The sequence below is a fragment of the Pristiophorus japonicus genome, chromosome 20 (assembly GCF_044704955.1).
Source record: "Pristiophorus japonicus isolate sPriJap1 chromosome 20, sPriJap1.hap1, whole genome shotgun sequence".
NCBI classification, from domain to species: domain Eukaryota; kingdom Metazoa; phylum Chordata; class Chondrichthyes; family Pristiophoridae; genus Pristiophorus; species Pristiophorus japonicus.
Window position 1 is genome coordinate 81987854 of NC_091996.1, and position 23226 is coordinate 82011079.

The following is a 23226-nucleotide window of genomic DNA, read 5'->3' on the forward strand; positions in this document are numbered from 1 at the left end:
CCCCCCGCCCCCGGTTACCAGCCCCGCTTACCTTGGCCAGCAGCTGTGGGATGATGATGATCAGATGCTCCGTCAGTTTAACCCGCTCGTCCATTTGTTTCTTCTTCTCTCTCACAGTCAGCAGCTGGAACAGGGAGCAGGGAAATCAGGGGCTTCCGGGGGTGGTGGGGGAACCCTCCCACTCCAGGGTCACCCGACCCACACGCTCCAACACTCACCCCCCAGGGTCACCCGATCCACACGCTCCAACACTCACCCCCCAGGGTCATCCGATCAACATGCTCCGACCCCTCACCCCCCAGGATCATCCGATCAACATGCTCCGACCCCTCACCCTCCCCAGGGTCACGCGATCAACACGCTCCTACCCCTCACCCTCCCCAGGGTCACGCGATCAACACGCTCCTACCCCTCACCCTCCCCAGGGTCACGCGATTTACACGCTCCGACCCCTCACCCTCCCCAGGGTCACGCGATTTACACGCTCCGACCCCTCATCCTCCCCAGGGTCACGCGATCAACACGCTCCTACCCCTCATCCTCCCCAGGGTCACGCGATCAACACGCTCCTACCCCTCACCCTCCCCAGGGTCACGCGATCAACACGCTCCTACCCCTCACCCTCCCCAGGGTCACGCGATCAACACGCTCCTACCCCTCACCCGGGTCACGCGATCAACACGCTCCGACCCCTCACCCGGGTCACGCGATCAACACGCTCCGACCCCTCACCCTCCCCAGGGTCACGCGATCAACACGCTCCTACCCTCACCCTCCCCAGGGTCACACGATCAACACGCTCCGACCCCTCACCCTCTCCAGGGTCTCACGATCAACACGCTCCGACCCCTCACCCCCCAGGGTCACCCGATCCACACGTTCCGACCCCTCATTCCCCAGGGTCACTCGATCAACACGCTCTGATCCTTCACCCCCTAGGGTCAGCAAGAAAACTAGTCGGGAATTCAGGAGAAACCTCTTTCCCCAGAGAGCGGTGAGAATGTGGAACTCGCTGCCACAGGGAGGGGTTGAGGTGAACAGTATCGCTGCATTTAAGGGGAGGCTGGACAAGTGTATGGGGGGATAAGGGAACAGAGGGCCATGCGCAAATGATGGGGGAATTCTTAAGCGCGAGCGAGTTGCGCCCACAGCCACTTTACGCGGGAGTATCAGCGAGCGTTTGCGCCGGTTCAAACGTCAAGCCGCCCGAAGCAGGCCCCGCCCACAAGGCTGGCCACACCCCCAGGTCGGCATGGCGAGTCTGCACCCATTGGGCCTGGTCAGTCCCGTGCATCACCCATGATCGCTTCAATCCTGCATTAATGACCTGACCTGCAGTGACCCGCACTCAACTGAAGCCTGACCCAGGGCGGCTGCTGCTGCAGGAACCTCCCATTCAGTCCACGACAGACAAAAGACTTGGGTGCACGCGGCACAAGTTCAAAATCTGCAACTGGCATAAAACTTGAAAGTATAGTGAACAGTGAGGATAGTGAAAGACTTCAAGAGGACATAGACAGGCTAAGTGAGTGGGCAAAAATATGGCAGATGGAATATAATGTGGGAAAATGTGAGGTTATCCACTTTGGCAGAAATAATAGAAAAGCAAATTATTATTTAAATGGAGAAAAATTGCAGTACAGAGGGACCTGGGGGTACTTGTGCATGAAACACAAAGTTAGTATGCAGGTACAGCAAGTGATCAGGAAGGCAAATGGAATGTTGCCCTTTATTGCAAAGGGGATGGAGTATAAAAGCAGAGAAGTCCTGCTACAACTGTACAGGGTATTGGTGAGGCCACACCTGGAGTACTGCGTGCAGTTTTGGTCTCCGTATTTAAGGAAGGATATACTTGCATTGGAGGCTGTTCAGAGAAGGTTCACTCGGTTGATTCTGGAGATGAGGGGGGTTGACTTATGAGGATAGTTGAGTTGGTTGGGTCTATACACATTGGAGTTCAGAAGAATGAGAGGTGATCTTATTGAAAATTATAATATAATGAGGGGGCTCGACAAGGTGGATGCAGAGAGGATGTTTCCACTCATAGAGGAGACTAAAACTAGGGGACATAGTCTCAGAATAAGGGGCCACCCATTTAAAACTGAAATGAGGAGAAATTTCTTTTCTCAGAGAGTTGTGAATCTGTGGAATTCTCTGCCCTAGAGAGCTGTGGAGGCTGGGTCATTGACTATATTTAAGGTGGAGATAGACAGATTTTTGAGCAATAAGGGAGTGAAGGGTTATGGGGAACAGGCAGGGAAGTGGGGCTGAGTCCATGATCAGATCAGCCATGATCTTATTGAACGGCGGAGCAGGCTCGAGGGGCAGAATGGCTGACTCCTGCTCCTATTCCTTATGTTCTTATGATAGACTTCAAGAGGACATACACAGGCTGGTGGAATGGGCGGACACGGGGCAGATGCAGTATAACTCAGAAAAGTGCGAAGTGATACATTTTGGTAGGAAGAATGAGGAGAGGAAATATAAACTAAAGGGTACAATCCTAAAGGGGGTGCATGAACAGAGAGACCTGGGGGTATATGGGCACAAATTATTGAAGGTGGCGGGGCAGGTTGAGAAAGCGGTTAAAAAAGATCACTGGATCCTGGCCTTCATAAATAGAGGCACAGAGTACAACAGCAAGGAAGTTATGATGAACCTGTATAAAACGCTGGTTCGACCTCAACTGGAGTATTGTGTCCAATTCTGGGCACCGCACTTTAGGCAGGATGTGAAGGCCTTAGAGAGGGTGCGGAGGAGATTGACGAGAACGGTTCCAGGGACGAGGGACTTCGGTTACGGGGATAGACTGGAGAAGCTGGGGTTGTTCTCCTGGGAGCAGAGAAGGTTGAGAGGAGATTTGATCGAGGTGTTCAAAATCAGGAGGGGTCTGGACAGAGTAGATAGAGAGAAACTGTTCCCATTGTGGAAGGGTCAAGAATCAGAGGACACAGATTTAAGGCAGTTGGCAAAAGAACCAAAAGGAACATGAGGAAAAACTTTTTTACGCAGCGAGTGGTTAGGATCTGGAATGCACTGCCTGAGAGGGTGGTGGAGGCAGACTCAATCGAGGCTTTCAAAAGGGAGTGGGATAAGTACCTGAAGGAAAAATATTAGCAGGGCTACGGGGAAAGGGCGGGGGAGTGGGACTGGCTGAGGTGCTCTTGCAGAGAGCCGGCACGGGCTCGACGGGCCGAATGGCCTCCTTCTGTGCTGTAACCGTTCTCTGATTCTATGCTGAGAGAGTTAGATGAGGAAAGATGGGAGGTGGCTCAAGTGGAGCATAAACAGCTGTTTGGGGTCGAGCGGCCAGTTTGTGTGTCGTATGTCCTCCAGCTGCTGTCAGGCCACACGAGGTGGGGTGGGGGACTGGCCGTACCTTCTTTCCCGAGAGCCTGCCGATGGGTGGGTGACCCTCCACAGCCTGTCGCATCGAGCACACCATCAGTTCAATGAGAGCGCTCTCCTCCTGGTCACTGAGGCCTGAAACACAGACATTGGGGGGTCAGACACTAGGGCATCAGCTCCCACTCACAGCCTGTCATTCCCCGCACTGTTGTACAGCCCATAATATCCCCGCACCCACAGCCCGTAATATCCCCGCACCGCTGTACAGCCCGTAATATCCCCGCACCCACAGCCCGTAATATCAGATCCCCCCTCCCGCCCACACACTCGCGCCGCGCCCCCCGCCCACACACTCGCGCCCCCCCGCCCACACACTCGCGCCGCCCCCCGCCCACACACTCGCGCCGCGCCCCCCGCCCACACACTCGCGCCCTGCCACCCCGCCCACACACTCGCGCCCCCCCGCCCACACACTCGCGCCCTGCTACCCCGCCCACACATTCTCGCCCCCCCGCCCACACACTCGCGCACCGCACCCCGCCCACACACTCGCGCCCCCCCGCCCACACACTCGCGCCCTGCTACCCCGCCCACACATTCTCGCCCCCCCGCCCACACACTCGCGCACCGCACCCCGCCCACACACTCGCGCCCCCCCGCCCACACACTCGCGCCCTGCTACCCCGCCCACACATTCGCGCCCCCCCGCCCACACACTCGCGCACCGCCCCCCATCCACACTCGCGCCCCCCCGCCCACACACTCGCGCACCGCCCCCCCGCCCACACACTCGCGCTCCCACCCCCCCCGCCCACATACTCATGCCCCCACCCTCTGCCCACTCGCCCCCTCCCCCACCCACACTAGCCCCCCCCGCCCACACACGCGCTCCCACCCCCCCCGCCCACACACTCGTGCCCCCACCCTCTGCCCACTCGCCTCCCCCACCCACACTCGTGCCCCCACCCCCCGCCCACACACTCGTGCCCCCACCCCCCGCCCACACACTTGCCCCCCCGCCCACACACACGCCCCCCCCGCCCACACACTCGTGCTCGTGCCCCCACTCCCCCGCCCATACACTCGCCCCCCCCGCCCACACACTCGTGCTCGTGCCCCCACTCCCCCGCCCACACACTCGCACCCCCCGCCCACACACTCGTGCACCGCCCCCCCGCCCACACACTCGTGCCCCCACGCCCCCGCCCACACACACGCCCCCCCCGCCCACACACTCGTGCTCGTGCCCCCACTCCCCCGCCCACACACTCGCACCCCCCTCCCACACACTCGTGCACCGCCCCCCCGCCCACACACTCGCGCCCCCCCGCCCACACACTCGCACCCCCCGCCCACACACTCGTGCACCGCCCCCCCGCCCACACACTCGCGCTCCCACCCCCCCCGCCCACATACTCATGCCCCCACCCTCTGCCCACTCGCCCCCTCCCCCACCCACACTAGCCCCCCCCCGCCCACACTCGCGCTCCCACCCCCCCGCCCACACACTCGTGTCCCCACCCTCTGCCCACTCGCCTCCCCCACCCACACTCGTGCCCCCACCCCCCGCCCACACACTCGTGCCCCCACCCCTCGCCCACACACTTGCCCCCCCGCCCACACACTCGTGCTCGTGCCCCCACTCCCCTGCCCACACACTCGCCCCCCCCGCCCACACACACGTGCCCCCACCCCCCGCCCACACTCGTGCCCCCACCCCCCCGCCCACACACTCGTGCCCCCACCCCCCGCCCACACACTCGCCCCCCCGCCCACACTCGTGCCCCCACCCCCCCGCCGTCCCCCCGCCCATGCACTCGCGCCCCGTCCCCCCGCCCACACACACAGCACACTCACCCTCCTCGTCTTCCCCAATCTCTTCCAGTAGCAACTCAGTCATCCCTTCCCAATCTCTCAGGACCGGACCGGTGTGGTCCCACAGGCTGTCCACCAGGTACGCACAGTGCTCATGGAGCTAAAGAGGGAAAGGGAGAAACGGAACACAAGTGGATCAGCGTTCAGGGTGGGAGAAGAGGGAGAAATGGACACTTGTGTCAGCATTTGAGAATACTTCAAACTGTTACATAAGAAATAGGAGCAGGAGTCGGCCATACGGCCCCTCGAGCCTGCTTCGCCATTTAATACGAGCATGGCTGATCCGATCATGGACTCAGCTCCACTTCCCTGCCCGCTCCCCATAGCCCCTTAATCCCTGATCGTTTACGAAGCTGTCTATCTCTGTCTTAAAAATATTCAATGTCCCGGCTTCCACAGCTCTCTGGGATAGAGAATTCCACAGATTTACAATCCTCAGAAGAAATTCCTCCACATCTCAGTTTTAAAAGGGCGGCCCCTTATTCTAAGATCATGCCCTCTAGTTCTAGTCTCCCCCATCAGTGGAAATATCCTCTCTGCATCCACCTTGTCGAGCCCCCTCATAATCTTATACGTTTCGATAAGATCACCTCTCATTCTTCTGAATTCCAATGAGTAGAGGCCCAACCTACTCAACCTTACCTCATAAGTCAACTCCCTCATCTCCGGAATCAACCTAGTGAACCTTTTCTGAACTGCCTCCAAAGCAAGTACATCCTTTCTTAAATATGGAAACCAAAACTGTACGCAGTATTCCAGGTGTGGCCTCACCAATACCCTGTATAACTGTAACAAGACTTCCCTGCTTTTAAACTCCATCCTCTTTGCAATAAGGGCAAGATACCATTGGCCTTCCTGATCACTTGCTTTACCTGCATACTAACCTTTTGTGTTTCATGCACCAGGACCCCTAGGTCCCGCTGTACTGCAGCACTTTGCAATCTTTCTCCATTTAAATAATAACTTGCTCTTTGATTTTTTTCTGCCAAAGTGCATGACCTCACACTTTCCAACATTATACTCCATCTGCCAAATTTGTGCCCACTCACTTAGCCTATGTCCTTTTGCAGGTTTTTTGTGACCTCCTCACACATTGCTTTTCCTCCCATCTTTGTATCGTCAACAAACTTGGCTATGTTACACTCAGTCCTTTCTTCCAAGTCATTAATATAGATTGTAAATAGTTGGGGTCCCAGCACTGATCCCTACGGCACCCCACTAGTTACTGATTGCCACCCGAGAATGAACCATTTATCCCGACTTTTTGTTTTCTGTTAGTTAGCCAATCCTCTATTCATGCTAATATATTACCCCTAACCCAGTGAACTTTTATCTTGTGCAGTAACCTTTTATGTGGCACCTTGTCAAATGCCTTCTGGAAGTCCAAATACACCACATCCACTGGTTCCCCTTTATCCACCCTGTTCATTACATTTTCAAAGAATTCCAGCAAATTTGTCAAACATGACTTCTCCTTCATAAATCCATGCTGACTCTGCCTGACCAAATTTTGCTTTTCCAAATGTCCTGCTACTGCTTCTTTAATAATGGACTCCAACATTTTCCCAACCACAGATGTCAGGCTAACTGGTCGATAGTTTCCTGCTTTTTGTCTGCCTTTTTTAAATAAGGGCGCTACATTTGCAGTTTTCCAATCTGCTGGGACCTCCCCAGAATCCAGGGAATTTTGGTAAATTACAACCAATGCATCCACTATCCCTGCCGCTACTTCTCTTAAGACCCTAGGATGCAAGCCATCAGGTCCAGGGGATTTATCCGCCTTTAGTCCCATTATCTTACTGAGTACCACCTTATTAGTAATTGTGATTGTGTTAAGTCCCTCCCCTCCTATAGACCCTTGACTAGCCACTGTTGGAATATTGTTAGTGTCCTCTACTGTAAAGACTGATATAAAATATTTGTTCAGAGTTTCTGCCATCTCCATGTTCCCCATTACTAATACCCCGGTCTCGTCCTCGAGGGGACCAACATTTACTTTAGCCAATCTTTTCCTTTTTATATACCTATAGAAACTCTTGCTATCTGTTTTTATATTTTGTGCTAGTTTACTTTCATAGTCTAGCTTCCCTTTCTTAATCATTTTTTTAAGTAATTCTTTGCTGGCTTTTAAAAGCTTCCCAATCTTCTGTCCTCCCACTAGTTTTGGCCACTTTGTATGCCCTTGTTTTTAATTGGATACTGTCCTTTATTTCTTTGGTTAGCCATGGATGGCTATCTTTTCTCTTACACCTTTTCCCTTTTCCTCCTCACTGGAGGGGCCGAGATAGAGTGGATAGGAAGGACCTGTTTCCCTTGGCAGAAGGGTCAACAACCAGTGAGCATAGAGTTAAAGCAATTGGAGGGAGAAATAGAGGAGATTTGAGGGGAAATGTCTTCACCAAAAGGTTGGTGGTGGGGGTGTGGAACTCACTGCCTGAAAGGGTGGTAGAGGCAGAAACCCTCACCACATTTAAAAAATACTTGGATGTGCACTTGAAGTGCCGTAACCTGCAGGGCTACGGACCGAGAGCGGGAAAGTGGGATTAGGCTGGGTGGCTCTTGGTCGGCCGGCGTGGACACGATGGGCCGAATGGCCTCCTTCCGTGCTGTAAATTTCTATGACCCCTTGATTCCCCTCGAGTGCAAAAATCGAGGTATCTCAGCCATGATAATAAGGAGATGAGACAGCAAGGAAGAGAGGGACAGACTTGGAAGGGGAGATCAGGCTTTGACAGGACAGTCTGTGTATGGGAAAGACCGATGGGCCATTTTACAACGCATTTTGAAACATTCGCCTAACTCCTTGGGATGTGGCTCGATATTAGTTTGCAATTGACTCTTTAAAGGATGCAGCTGCCCTTCTGGGCTGAAGGTGCCGACTCGACTGGGCCAGCAGTCGGTTAGTGGTCACTCTTCGCCTGCCTGAGCCCGAGCGGGTTGCACACACTGAGTGCTGGGGGGGGCCCTGCACACACCGAACACGGTGGGGGGGGGGGCCCTGCACACACCGAACACGGGGGGGGGGGAGGGGGGGTCGCTGCACGGCCATTGGCCGCAGGAACACTGGGCCACCTTACTCGCCACAGCCGGTACAGCGGCCAAGTGCAGCGCCCACCGCTGCTAACCCCTGGGGCTAACCGATCTCACTGAGCACAGAGCAGGGGCCCCAAAGCTGGCCCTCCATAGCTCAGTGCGGCGCCTTCTGCACCCAGTCACACACATCAGGTCGATTCCAGGGATGAGGGGGTTGACTTATGGAGGAAAGGTTGAGTAGGTTGGGCCTCTACTCATTGGAATTCAGAAGAATGAGAGGCGATCTTATCGAAACGTATAAGATTATGAGGGGGCTTGACAAGGTGGATGCAGAGAGGATGTTTCCACTGATGGGAGAGACTAGAACGAGGGGGCATGATAGAATAAGGGGCCGCCCTTTTAAAACAGAGGTGAGGAGCAATTTCTTCTCTCAGAGGGTTGTAAATCTGTGGAATTCTCTGCCCCAGAGAGCTGTGGAGGCTGGGACATTGAATATATTTAAGGTGGAGATAGGCAGATTTTTGAGCGATAAGGAGTCGAGGGTTATGGGGAGCGGGCGGGGAAGTGGAGCTGAGTCCACGATCGGATCAGGCGTGATCTTATTGAATGGCGGAGCAGGCTCGAGGGGCCGTATGGCCGACTCCTGCTCCTATTTCTTATGTTCTTATCACTCCCCGCGGCGGTGGCTTGCCGTCAGTGGGCAGGAGCACCCACCTCGCTCTCCAGGAAGAAAGTGAGGAGCAGTTTGATGAACTCCCCGTTCACGCTGCGCCTGCCACGCTCCTTCGCCACGACCTCCTCCCGCTCAGCATCGTAATGTCTCCGCAGCCTGAAACACAAGAGCACGGCGCCTGGTTACAGCTCCGGACCGACAGCCGGGAGAGCCGGGGTCCGTGCAACGCAAAACCCACCCACCACCATCCGCGGAGTCAGCCCCCCGCCCGGAGATGCACCGCGGGTTGCATTTTCAGCCCCTCCGCTCTCGGGGGCGATAATGGCAACGGGGGCGGGAAGGTGAGCGGCCGGGAATAGTTTGCGTCTCAGTATTTAAAAGTTGCCGTCTCTGAGACCCGAGTTAGGGGAGCACAGTGCTGAAGGAGCCGTTGTACACCTCTCTAGGGGCACCAGAATGGGAAACTCCCGAACTATAGAGCCGAGAGGCCTGGGGGAGGGGGTGGGGGGGGGGGAAAAAAAGAGAACCTCAAATAAAGACAAAAACATTCCCAACACATTGTCCACGCCACCACAACACAAATCGCACAGAAGCTTAACGCGCGCACTTGGGAGTCCATTAGGTTCCTCTCTGCAAGGGGGCAGAGTGCGGGGCCCGGGGTCGGGCGGGCACGGCACGGGGGTCAGGGGGGAGACACAGCGCGGGGGTGGGAGGGAGTCTGGCTTGCCGCACGCTCCTTCCGCTGCCGCGCCTGGTTCCTGCGTGCTCTCAGCGTTATTGTCTCTCTGCATTATCGCTGGGGACGGTCACACCTTCACCGACTCCACTCTAACCCAACGACTGCAGGGGGAACGGTTAGATCGGGGGGGGGGGGGGGGGAAACTGGTGAACCGGCGACTGCCCTCGACGAGCATCCGCTCCGCACGGGCAGGTGGGGCAGGCGGCTATTCGGCCACGGGGGCCGGTGCAGCCGAGCCCGAGCCCCTCACCCAGTGACCACCACATGCCCGTTACGGCACGACCACCAACGCTGTCTCCGCAAGATCCGACAAATCCCCCGGGAGGACAGAAGCACCAACATTAAGTGTCCTCGACCAGGCCAACATCCCCAGCATCGAAGCACTGACCACACTCGACCAGCTCCGCTGGGCGGGCCACATTGTCCGCATGCCTGACACGAGACTCCCAAAGCAAGCGCTCTACTCGGAACTCCTTCATGGCAAACAAGCCAAAAGAGGGCAGAGGAAACGTGACCGGTACACCCTCAAAGCCTCCCTGATAAAATGCAACATCCCCACCGACACCTGGGAGTCCCTGGCCAAAGACCGCCCTAAGTGGAAGTGCATCCGGGAGGGCGCTGAGCACCTCGAGTCTCGTCGCCGAGAGCATGCAGAAAGCAAGCGCAGGCAGCGGAAGGAGCGTGCGGCAAACCAGTCCCACCCTCCCCTTCCCTCAACCACTGTCTGTCCCACCTGTGACAGAGACTGTAATTCCCGTATTGGACTGTTCGGTCACCTAAAGACTCATTCCAAGAGTGGAAGCAAGTCTTCCTCGATTCCAAGGGACTGCCGATGATGATGATGATGATGATTACGGAGTGGTCACATGGACTGAACGATCAGGAGAGTCGGTGGTCCCCGAAGCTGGGGCCCGGATGAACCTCGCTTAATGTGAGCTACTGAAGCTTGGAATAAAGTGCACGCGAGCACCTCGCCTTCCCCCACAATCGCCGCCGGTCACCGAGCGCGCCTGAATAAGCCAGCAGAGCTGGACTGCAACTTACTTGACATGGACGAATTGTCCTGCAGCGGCCGCAGTGGGTCGGTGAGAAGCGTACACCAGCGGGTACACACACTCACATTCCTCATTGCTCAACACATCTTCAGCATTCCTGCAAAGTCACACACACACACACACAGGAACTTATACAGTGCCTTCAACAATCCCAACACGCCCCAAAAATCAAAGAGCAAGTTATTTAAATGGAGAAAGATTGCACAGAGGGACCTGGGGGTACTTGTGCATGAAACACAAAAGGATAGTATGCAGGTACAGCAAGTGATCAGAATGGTATCTTGGCCTTTATTGCAAAGGGGATGGAGTATAAAAGCAGGAAAGTCTTGCTACAACCATACAGGGTATTGGTCAGGCTACATCTGGAGTACTGCATACAGTTTTGGTTTCCATATTTACAAAAGGATATACTTGCTTTGGAGGCAAGTTCAGAGAAGGTTCACTAGTTTGATTCTGGAGATGAGGGGGTTGACTTATGAGGAAAGGTTGAGTAGGTTGGGCCTCTACTCGTTGGAATTCAGAAGAATGAGAGGTGATCTTATCGAAACGTATAAGATTATGAGGGGGCTCGACAAGGTGGATGCAGAGAGGATGTTTCCACTGATGGGGGAGACTAGAACTAGAGGGCATGATCTGAGAATAAGGGGCCGCCCATTTAAACTGAAATGAGGAGAAATTTCTTCTCTCAGAGGGTTGTGGAATTCGCTGCCTCAGAGAGCTGTGGAGGCTGGGACATTGAATAAATTTAAGACCGAGATGGACAGTTTCTTAAACGATAAGGGGATAAGGGGTTATGGGGAGTGGGCGGGGAAGTGGAGCTGAGTCCATGATCGGATCAGCCATGATCGTATTAAATGGCGGAGCAGGCTCGAGGGGCCGTATGGCCGACTACTGCTCCTATTTCTTTTGTTCTTAAACCACTTTGCCACCCATTAAGTACTTCTTGACACAAAAGCAAAATACTGCAGAAATAAATGCAAAAAAAAAATGCTGGAAATACTCAGCAGGTCAGGCAGCATCTGTGGAGAGAGAAATAGAGTTAACGTTTCAGGTCGGTGACCCGTCGTCAGAACTGGAACAATTCGAGATGTAACAGGTTGCTAAGGAAGTGCAGGGGGCGGGGAAAGGGGGAGGGGAGGAAAGAACAAAAGGGAAGGTCTGCGAGAGGGTGGAAGGCAGGAGAGATTGGAGAGACAAAAGGGACGATTGGCAAAAAAAGTACTTTTGAAGTGTAGTTCGTTACTGTTAATGTAGGAAATGCAGCAGCCAATTAGATCCCACAATAGCAATATGACAGTGAGCAGATCATCTTTGGTGAAGGAGTATTGTTCACGACACCGGGGAGAACTCCCCTGCTCCTCTTCAAAATTGTGTCATGGGATCTTTTGCATCCACCCGATAGGTAGGCAAGGCCTCAGCTGGACGCCTCACTCCCTTGGTACTGCACTGGGAGTGTCGGCTTGAATTTTGTGCTCGGGTCTCTGGGGGTGGAGCTTAAACCTTCTGAGAGGGGACAGCCAGACAGACCGAGAGCCCAACGTTAGACCTCAAACCCAAACAGTCACTGCCCCGCCCCCAACACAAGCCCATCGTGATGTGATGTGGATGGAGAACTCCGATACACTGCAGCAACTCGCCAAGGCTTCTTCGGCAGCACCTCCCAAACCCGCGACCTCTACCCCCTAGAAGGGCAAGGGCAGGAGGCGCATGGGAACACCACCACCTCCACGTTCCCCTCCAAGGTAACCTGTGTGTGGAGGCGGAAGACGTGTGTATGGTTCTTCACAAATACTTTGCATCTGTTTTCACAAAAGAGAGGGGAGATGCAAACGCTGCAATGAGGGAGGAGGAGTGTGACATAGTAGATGAAATAAACAGAGAGAGAGAGAGAGAGAGAGAGAGAGAGAGAGGAAGTATTCTGCGGTTTAGCAGCTTTGAAAGCAGATAATTCCCCAGGCCCAGATGAAATATATCCCAGGCTGCTAAGAGACGCAAAAGAGGAAATAGCAGAGGCGCTAACCATCATTTTCCAACCCTCTCTGGCTACAGGTGTGGTGCCAGAGGACTGGAGGATTGCGAACATTGTTTAAAAAGGGAGAAACATAGAAAATAGGTGCAGGAGCAGGCCATTCAGCCCTTCTAGCCTGCACCGCCATTCAATGAGTTCATGGCTGAACATGAAACTTCAGTACCCCCTTCCTGCTTTCTCGCCATAACCCTTGATCCCCCGAGTAGTAAGGACTTCATCTAACTCCCTTTTGAATATATTTAGTGAATTGGCCTCAACTACTTTCTGTGGTAGAGAATTCCACAGGTTCACCACTCTCTGGGTGAAGAAGTTTCTCCTCATCTCGGTCCTAAATGGCTTCCCCCTTATCCTCAGACTGTGACCCCTGGTTCTGGACTTCCCCAACATTGGGAACATTCTTTCTGCATCTAACCTGTCTAAACCCGTCAGAATTTTAAACGTTTCTATGAGGTCCCCTCTCATTCTTCTGAACTCCAGTGAATACAAGCCCAGTTGATCCAATCTTTCTTGATAGGTCAGTCCTGCCATCCCGGGAATCAGTCTGGTGAACCTTCGCTGCACTCCCTCAATAGCAAGAATGTCCTTCCTCAAGTTAGGAGACCAAAACTGTACACAATACTCCAGGTGTGGCCTCACCAAGGCCCTGTACAACTGTAGCAACACCTCCCTGCCCCTGTATTCAAATCCCCTCGCTATGAAGGCCAACATGCCATTTGCTTTCTTAACCGCCTGCTGTACCTGCATGCTAACCTTCAATGACTGATGTACCATGACACCCAGGTCTCGTTGCACCATGCCTTTTCCTAATCTGTCACCATTCAGATAATAGTCTGTCTCTCTGTTTTTACCACCAAAGTGGATAACCTCACATTTATCCACATTATACTTCATCTGCCATGCATTTGCCCACTCACCTAACCTATCCAAGTCACTCTGCAGCCTAATAGCATCCTCCTCGCAGCTCACACTGCCACCCAACTTAGTATCATCCGCAAATTTGGAGATACTGCATTTAATCCCCTCGTCTAAATCATTAATGTACAATGTAAACAGCTGGGGCCCCAGCACAGAACCTTGCGGCACTCCACTAGTCACTGCCTGCCATTCTGAAAAGTACCCGTTTACTCCTACTCTTTGCTTCCTGTCTGACAGCCAGTTCTCAATCCACGTCAGCACACTACCCCCAATCCCATGTGCTTTAACTTTGCACATTAATCTCTTGTGTGGGACCTTGTCGAAAGCCTTCTGAAGATAGACCAAGTAATTACAGGCCAGCCAGCCTAACTTTGGCGCTGGGAAAATTATTGTGAAAAGCCCTGAGGAACAGGATAAAGCAAGGACAGTCAGCATGGATCTGTTCGTGTCTGACTAATTTGATTGAATTTTTCAAGGAGGGGCGATGAGGGCAGTGCGTATGATGTAGTGTATAAGGATTTCCACATGGCAGACTGGTCATGAAAGTAAAAGCCCATGGGATCCCGGGCAAAGTGGCAAGTTGGATCCAAAATTGGCTCAGAGGCAGGAAGCAAAGGGTAATGGTTGATGGGTGTTTTTGTGAAGTCTGTTTCCGTTGGAGTTCCGCAGGGCTCTGTACTTGGTGCCTTGCCTTTTGTGGTATATATCAATGACCTAGACATAAATATAGGGGGCATGATTAAGTTTGCAGATGATACAAAAATTGGCCGTGTGGTTGATAATGAAGAAGAAAGCTGTAGACTGCAGGAAGGTTTCAATGTGGGAGCTGGTGGACACCCAGTGTGATCCACGGCGACCACGTCTGCAGTAAGTGTTGGTGGCTCGAGGAACTCCGGCTCCGCGTTGATGAGCTGGAGTCCGAGCTTCAGACACTGCGACACATCAGGGAGGGGGGGGGGGGGGAGAAAGAGTTAGCTGGACGCTGTGTTCCAAGGGGCAGTCACATCCCTTAGATCAATTAATTCAAATTTGGTCCGTGGTCAGGGACAGATGGGTGTGACTACGAGCGAGGCAGGTATTGGGACCCAGGAGATAGTGATAGAGGAACCCCACTCCTTACTCTTGCCCAACAGGTTCGAGGCTCTTACTGTGTGTGTGGACGAGAGCAGGGAGGATGAGCAAACTGACCACAGCACCGTGGTACTGGGGAGGGGGCATTCAAGTGGGGGGAGTGAAAAGAAACGTAGTGGTAGGGGACAGTATAGTTAGGGGGATAGATACTGTTCTCTGCAGCCGAGAGAGTGAGGCTGCGTTGTCTGCCCGGTGCCAGGATTAAGGACATCTCCTATGGGCTGGAGAGGAACTTGGAGCGGAAGGGGCAAGATCCTGTTGCCGTGGTCCACGTGGGTACCAACGACACAGGTAGGACAAAGAAAGAGGTCCTGCTGAGGGAGTATGAGCAGCTAGGGGCCAAATTAAAAAAGGAGAACCAGATAGGTAATAATCTCTGGATTACTACCCGAGCCACGAGCAAATCTGCATAGGGTAATTAAGATCAGAGAGATGAAGGCGTGGCTCGAAGACTGGTGTGGGAGAAATGGGTTTTTCTTCCTGGGGCACTGGCACCAGTACTGGGGTAAGGGGGAGCTGTTCCGTTGGGACGGGCTCCAGTTAGACCATGCTGGGACTAAGATCCTGGCGAATCGAATAATTAGGGCTGTAGAGGGGGCTTTAAACTAATTAGTGGGAGGTGTGGGGAGGGGAGGGATCGGGTGAGCGGAAAATTAAAAAGTCAAAGAGAAAGGAGAAGGCGATAGTGCAGGGTAGCGATGGGGTAATGATAACCAGAGCCTGACAGGAAGGGACAGAGCGTATAAACATAAGAGTGAATCAGAAAGTAGGGTCAGAGTAGGGAAAAATGGTAAAAAGACAAAATTAAAAAGCTCTTTATCTGAATGCATGCAGCATTCATAACAATATAGATGAGTTGCTGGCACAAACAGAAATAAATGGGTATGATCTGATAGCCATTACAGAGTTGTGGATGCAAGTGATCGAGGCTGGGAACTGAATTTTCAGGGGTATTTGCCATTTCGGAAGGATTTGCAGAAAGGAAAAGGAGGTGGGGTAGCTCTGTTCATAATGGATGAGATCCATGTGTTAGTGAGAAGCGATATTGGCTCAGAAGATCAAGATGTTGAATCGGTTTGGGTGGAGATAAAAAATAGTAAGGGAAAGAAGTCATCGGTGGGAGTAGTCTCTCGGCCCCCTAACAATAGCCACTCTGATGGACAGAGTATAAATCAAAAAATAATGGGAGGATTGCAAGAAAGGTACGGCAATAATCATGGGCGGTTTTAATCTTCATATTGATTGGACAAATCAAATTGGCAACGGTAGCCTTGAGGAACAGTTCATAGAGTGTATTCGGGATGGTTTCGAATTATATGTTGTGGAACCAACCAGGGAGCAGACTATATTAAATCTGGTAATGTGCAATGAGACTGGATTAATGAATGATCTCGTATTGAAGGATCCTCTTGGCAAGAGTGATCATAGCATGGTAGAATTTCAAATTCAGTTTGAGGGTGAGAAAACTAGGTCTCAAACTAGTGTCCTGAACTTAAATAAGGACAATTACAAAAAGTACGAAGACAGAGTTGGCTGATGCGGACCGGGAAAATAGATTAAAGTGTAAGACGGTCGATAAGCAGTGGCAAACAGTTAAGGAGCTATTTTATAACTCTCAGCAAAGATATATTCCAGTGAGAAAGAAAGACTCCAAGAGAAGGATGAACCATCCGTGGCTAACTAAGGAAATAAAAAGTGGTATTAAATTGAAAACAAAGGCATACAACGTTGCGAAGAATAGTGGAAGGCCAGAGGATCAGGAAATTTTTAGAAACCACCAAATCACTAAAAAAAAACAATGAGAGATAGTTTATGCGAGTAAACAAGCATGTAATATAAAAACAGACAGCAAGAGCTTCTCCAGTATATCAAAAGGAAGAGAGTAGCTATAGCAAATGCTGGTCCCTTGAGGATGAGACTGGGGAATTAATAAATGTGGATCAGGGAAATGGCAGAGACTTTGAACAAATATTTTGTATCCGTCTTCACGGTAGAAGACACAAAAAGCATCCCAATACTAGATCATCAATGGGCTTACTGGGAGGGGTGGAGGACTTAAAACAATCACTTTCATTAGAGGAAAGAATACTAGGCAAACTAATGGGACTAAAGGTGGATAAGTCCCCTGGCCTGCATCCTAGGCCTACTCCTGCTCCTATTTCTTATGTTCTTATGACTGATCAGGTGGGCAGAACAGTGGCAAATGGAATTCAATCCAGAGATGTGGGAGGTAATGCATTTGGGGAGGGCCAACAAGGCAAGGGAATACATATTAAATGGTAGGACACCAAGAAGTGTAGAGGAACAGAGGAGACCTTGGAGTGCATGTTCACAGATCCCTGAAGGTAGCAGGGCAGGTAGATAAGGTTGTTAAGAAGGTATTCGGGATATTTTCCTTTATTAGCCGAGGCATAGAATACAAGAGCAGGTGGGTTATGCTTGAACCGTATAAAACACTGGTTAGGCCGCAACTGGAGTACTGCGTGCTGTTCTGGTCACCACATTACAGGAAAGATGTGATCGCACTCAAGAGAGTACAGAAGAGATTTACGAGGATGCTGCCTGGACTGGAGAATTTTAGTTATGAGGACAGATTGGATAGGCTGGGGCAGTTTTTCCTTGGAACACAGGAGGCCGAGGAGACCTAATTGAAGTATATAAAATGATGAGGGGCCTGGATAGAGTGGATAGGAAGGACCTATTTCCCCTCAGCAGAGGGGTCAACAACCAGGGAGCATAGATTTAAAGTAATTGGAGGGAGGTTCAGAGGGGATTTGATGAGAAATATTTCACCCAGAGGGTGGTGGGGGTCTGGAACTCACTGCCTGAAAGGGTGGTAGAGGCAGAAACCCTCACCACATTTAAAAAGTGCTTGGATGTGCACCTGAAGTGCCGTAACCTGCAGGGCTACGGACCGAGAGCGGGAAAGTGGGATTAGGCTGGGTGGCTCCGTCGGTCGGCACGGACACGATGGGCCAAAATGGCCTCCTTCCATGCTGTAAATTTCTGTGATTCTATGCAGTTACGCACCATCCTGACTTGGAAATATATCGGCCGTTCCTTCATCGTCACTGGGTCAAAATCCTGGAACTCCCTCCCCAACAGCACTGTGGGTGTACAGGTGCAGTGTTGGAAATTTGGAGTTCCCCCTGCCCCCGTCTTTGACGTTCCAAAATCCAGGAATACCCGAACCTGGGCTCGGGTGTTTCCGGATTCGTGACATCAGAAACACGTTTGAAAGTCCGGAAAAACACGAAGTCCGGATCGGCCTCGGTCCCGAGGGTTCCGGATTTTAAGTGCTGCACCTGTACCTTCACCACACAGACTGCAGCGGTTGAAGGCGGGGGCTTACCACCATCTCAAGGGGCAATTAGGGACGGGCAATAAATGCCGGCCTTGCCAGCGACGCCCACATCCTGAATGAATAAATAATAAAAATACTTACTGCAGAATGAGAGTCAACAGACTGACTGCTTCCACTGCAACATCACAATCCACGTCTAGGACCATGGACACCATCCTGTCCTGCACAGAAACCAGAAACACTAGGCTCAATCAGGAACTGAGCAGCAACAGTGTCAGACATGTACCAGACGCACAGTCAGACACCAGACATGTACCAGGCGCACAGTCAGACACCAGACATGTACCAGACGCACAGTCAGACACCAGACATGTACCAGGCGCACAGTCAGACACCAGACATAGTCAGAGCAGACATGTACCAGACACACAGTCACAATGTTACGTTACTAGTGATGGGAATGTGGCCAGGGGCTCACTGGAATGCTCCCGGTTGGGGGTGGCAGAGAAGGGGTGTTTACTTACCTTGAAGCGGTTGGTGAAAAGCTCGAGTTTCTGAGTGATTTCCTTGCTTTCGTACAGGCGATGGAGAGATTTCAAACATTTCAGCCTCACCTCCCGTTGCTGAAACAAAGTGAGAGAGAACATGACAAGACAGACCAATGAGTTTGGGACCCTGGCTTGTGTCAGGGGCTCCAAGCTGGAACTGGGCTCTGACAGGTGAGCGATTCCCACCTTCCATAGCAGAAAGGAGTCGGCCTTATAATGGTTCGGTGAGTGAGCGAGCGCACGCGCAGAGCGATGGTGTTTAACAGAAGGGAATTACATACCACACTGTCCCATTAGTCTACTCTCAATCATCAGCAAAGTGATGGAAGGTATCGTCAACAGTGCTATCAAGCAGCACTTACTCACCAATAACCTGCTCACCGATACTCAGTTTGGGTTCCGCCAGAACCACTTGGCTCCAGACCTCATTACAGCCTTGGTCCAAAAATGGACAAAAGAGCTGAACTCCAGAGGTGAGGTGAGAGTGACTGCCCTCGACATCAAGGCAGCATTTGACCAAGTGTAGCTTCAAGGAACCCTCGTAAAATTGAAGTCCATGGGAATCAGGGGAAAAACTCTCCACTGACTGGAGTCATACCTAGCACAAAGGAAGATGGTTGTGATGGTTGGAGGTCAATCATCACAGCCCCAGGACATCGCTGCAGGGGTTCCTCAGGGCAATGTCCCAGGCCCAACCATCTTCAGCTGCTTCATCAATGACCTTCCCTCCATCATAAGGGGGGATGTTCGTTGATGATTGCACAGTGTTCAGTTCCATTCGCAACTCCTCAGATAATGAAGCAGTCCGTGCCCGCATGCAGCAAGACCTGGACAACATTCAGGTTTGGGCTCATAAGTGGCAAGTAACATTCGCGCCACACAAGTGCCAGGCAATGACCATCTCCAACAAACGAGAGTCTAACCACTGACCTTTGATATTCAACAGCATTCCCATCGCCGAATCCCCCACCATCAACATCCCGGGGGTCACCATTGACCAGAAACTTAACTGGACCAGCCACATAAATACTGTGGCGACAAGAGCAGGTCAGAGGCTGGGTATTCTGCGGCGAGTGTCTCACCTCCTGACTCCCCAAAGCCTTTCCACCATCTACAAGGCACAAGTTAGGAGTCTGATGGAATACTCTCCCCTTGCCTGGATGAGGTGCAGCTCCAACAACACTCACGAAGCTCAACACCACCCAGGACAAAGCAGCCCGCTTGATCGGCACGCTACCCACCACCTTCAACACTCACTCCCTCCACCACCGGCGCCCCCTGGCTGCAGTGTGCACCATCTACAAGATGCACTGCAGCAACTCGCCAAGGCTTCTTCAGCAGCACCTCCCAAACCCGCGCCCTCTACCACAGAGAACAGTGGTGGACAAAATACCCATATCCGGCCCGCCCAGTCATTCTATTCGGCCCGCTGGATGGGGCAGAAATAGAACGCGAGCCGGAGCTCGAGCTGCACATTTGTCTATCCCCTTTCACTTCTCATAGGTCAAAGACAGACCCGAACTGCAGCCAAGGAAAAACCATAGTAATACTTTATTCAAATTAATCATTCACAAAAACGGTTCTCACTGGCCTGATCTTAGAAACATCCTTTCCGTGACTCTGGTCCCCAATGGCGGACGCCCGCACCCAGAATGCACTGCGTACTGGAATATGTCCTATCCATGTTAGAGTGGAGTCATGGCTGCTCATCTCCACAACTCTTTTACTGAAGAAAGTGACCGCCGCTGTACCTTTCCTCTTCTGGTATTCAGAATACGACGGCAGGGGAGTTCCCATCTGGCACCAATTGGGACTGCATTAGTAATCTTTGCAGAGGGGCATAAGGATGACTGAGGTGGGGAATAGATGCTGACACAGGCTCTAACGAGGGAACAGTTCTATTTCACAGCACTGATTTACAGAGACCAGAAGATGCCACATTTTCAATGTTTATCGTTGATTAATTTCTAAGCAGTATCCAATACATGCTGCGTATGTAAGATAGCCTCTGACGACTATCTGAATTTATGTTTATGCAATGTTCCCTCTATATTTTTTCGCGCGTGGTCCCTTTAAATTTGCTGCAGGGCCGGGTACGATGCAGCCACTCATGTGCAGTATCTCTTGCAGCGGCAGGAGCTGGGGAACGGCCTGCGCGGCACTGTGCGATTGTTGCGCGACAGCGCAGCCCCGCGCCTTCGGGGGAACATTGCTAGGCGGCCCAGAGCAGCTCCCCAAAACTTGTTCAGTGGCCCTTCAGCCCAAATAATCGCCCACCCCTGACCTAGGTGGTCAGTTGTGAGGATCTGGAACTTACTGCCTGGAAGAGTGGTGGATGCAGAAACCCTCAGCACTTTTAAGAGATGGTTGGATGGGCACTTAAAGTGCAGCAACCTGCAGGGTTACGGACCTAGAGCTGGTAATTGGGATTAGACTGGATGACCTTTTGTTGGACGGAGCAGATATAATGGTAAGTACTGCAGGGAATCGAATACGGCCAGGATGATCTCCTGGACGAGTTTCGATCGCCTGGGTGGGCCGGAGAGGAATTTTCCCAGATTTCTTTTCTTTAATTGGCCTGGGTTTTTGCCTCTCCCAGGAGATCACATGGCTCCGGTTGGGTTAGAGTGTAGAATGTTTTAGTATAAGGGGTGTCGCAGTTGTGTGAGGCGGACTGGTTGGGCTGGGTGCTCTTTGCCTTTCCGCCATTGTTCATGGGTTTATATGTAACCTTTAGGCCTGCTGACCGAGAGCTGTGTGGCTCTTTGTCGGTCGGCGTGGACACGATGGGCCGAAATGGCCTTCTTCTGCTTTGTAAATTTCTGTTTCTAACCCTCCTCAGCATCTTAACTCCACCTGGCTTGGTTACGGTATCCCTCAATACTGTTGGCTAACAAAAAACGATGAATTGAGTTTTCAAATTCTCAAGTGACCCCCGGCCTCAACAGCGTTTCGGGGGGGGAGAGAGTTCCAGATTCCCACTACCCATTGTGTGAAGAAGTGCTCCCTGACATCAGCCCTGAACACCCCGACTCTAATTTGAAGGTTATGCCCCCTTGTTCTCGACTCTCCCCACCAGAGGAAACAGTTACTCTCGATCTCCCCCATCGAATCTTCACCACCTCGATTAGATCACCCTTTAACCTTCTATACTCAAGGCTGGAAAAGCCAATTTAATCCGACTGACCAGGTCACTGGTTCTTACGAGCTCCACTTCCCCTCTCACGGTTAACTCTCCTGGTGAAACATTAGCCTGGCCATTTCACTGATCTCCGACAGATCACTGCCCACTTGCCCTCAAAACCCCCTCGCCTCGATCTCCAGGTTTCTTCACTGAGCACTCGGAAGCCTTTCTGTACAATGCTGGATCAAAAATGACTTTTTGAATCTATTCACCATTGTGAATCTGGCTTCTTCGTACATATAACAAGCTCTAACCCTAACCCTCCAATCGGCAGAGTCTGTCACAGAGGCAGCCCTCCCCTTGAACCCACACAGTCCCTCTCACAGTACATGTACGCAGTACTAGTACCTTGTCGTGTAACATCCAGCCCACATACTTCAGGTAGCTGTCGTTGAGAAATGAGTCGCTGTAGCGTTTCATCCAAATACCAATCTCCTCCATACACACAGCCCGAATCTCCGCGATTAGATCCCTGCCGAGTGAGTGAAATATCAGGTTAGCCATGACACTGCAACACACTGTACACCCCCCTTCGCTGTGACACGGCAACACGCTGCACCCACCTCACCCCTCGTTGTGTGAGGACAGGCTGGATGCCCCCCCCCCTCACTGTGTGACACACTGCACCCGCCCGCCCCCCCCTCTCCCTCGCTGTGTGAGACACACTGCACACACCCACCTCGGGAGCCTACTCTCAGTAAGGACAGATGACGAAGTCCAACACTGCCTCCAGTGCGCCAGTGCAGCCTTCGGCCGCCTGAGGAAAAGAGTGTTTGAAGACCAGGGCCTCAAACCCGACACCAAGCTCATGGTCTACAGAGCAGTCGTGACACCCGCCCTCCTGTGTGGCTCAGAGTCATGGACTATGTACAGCAGGCACCTCAAAGTACCACCAACGTTGCCTCCGCAAGATCCTGCAAATCCATTGGCAGGACAGACGCACCAACGTCAGTGTTCTCGGCCAGCCCAACATCCCCAGCATTGAAGCACTGACCACACTCGACCAGCTCTGCTGGGCGGGCCACATTGTCCGCATGCCCGACACGAGACTCCCAAAGCAAGCGCTCTCCTTGGAACTCCGGCACGGCAAGCAAGCCCCAGGTGGGCAGAGGAAACGTTACAAGGACCACCCTCAAAAGCCTCCCTGATAAAGTGCAACATCCCCACCGACACCTGGGAGTCCCTGGCCAAAGACCAGTCCGCCCTAAGTGGAGGAAGTGCATCCGGGAGGGCGCTGAGCACCTCGAGTCTCGTCGCCGAGAGCGTGCAGAAATCAAGCGCAGGCAGCGGAAGGAGCGTGCGGCAAACCAGTCCCACCCTCCCTTTCCTTCAACCACTGTCTGTCCCAACTGTGACAGAGACTGTAATTCCCGTATTGGTCTCCTCAGTCAC

The 23226-nt window shown here is 52.5% G+C and overlaps 1 protein-coding gene across 1 annotated transcript in view; it reads right to left on the reverse strand.

The window, feature by feature from the left end:
* The window catches only part of LOC139232793 (cohesin subunit SA-1-like), a 68746-nt gene that overhangs the window by 218 nt on the left and 45302 nt on the right, over positions 1-23226 (reverse strand). Inside the window, exons 13-20 of the mRNA XM_070863286.1 lie at positions 22183-22306; positions 18627-18725; positions 18244-18323; positions 10713-10820; positions 8971-9085; positions 5206-5323; positions 3380-3483; positions 32-124 (exon numbers count right to left, since the gene is read on the reverse strand). Of these exons, the coding sequence (XP_070719387.1) occupies positions 32-124; positions 3380-3483; positions 5206-5323; positions 8971-9085; positions 10713-10820; positions 18244-18323; positions 18627-18725; positions 22183-22306 (841 nt within the window). The remainder of the gene's footprint in view (positions 1-31; positions 125-3379; positions 3484-5205; positions 5324-8970; positions 9086-10712; positions 10821-18243; positions 18324-18626; positions 18726-22182; positions 22307-23226) is intronic.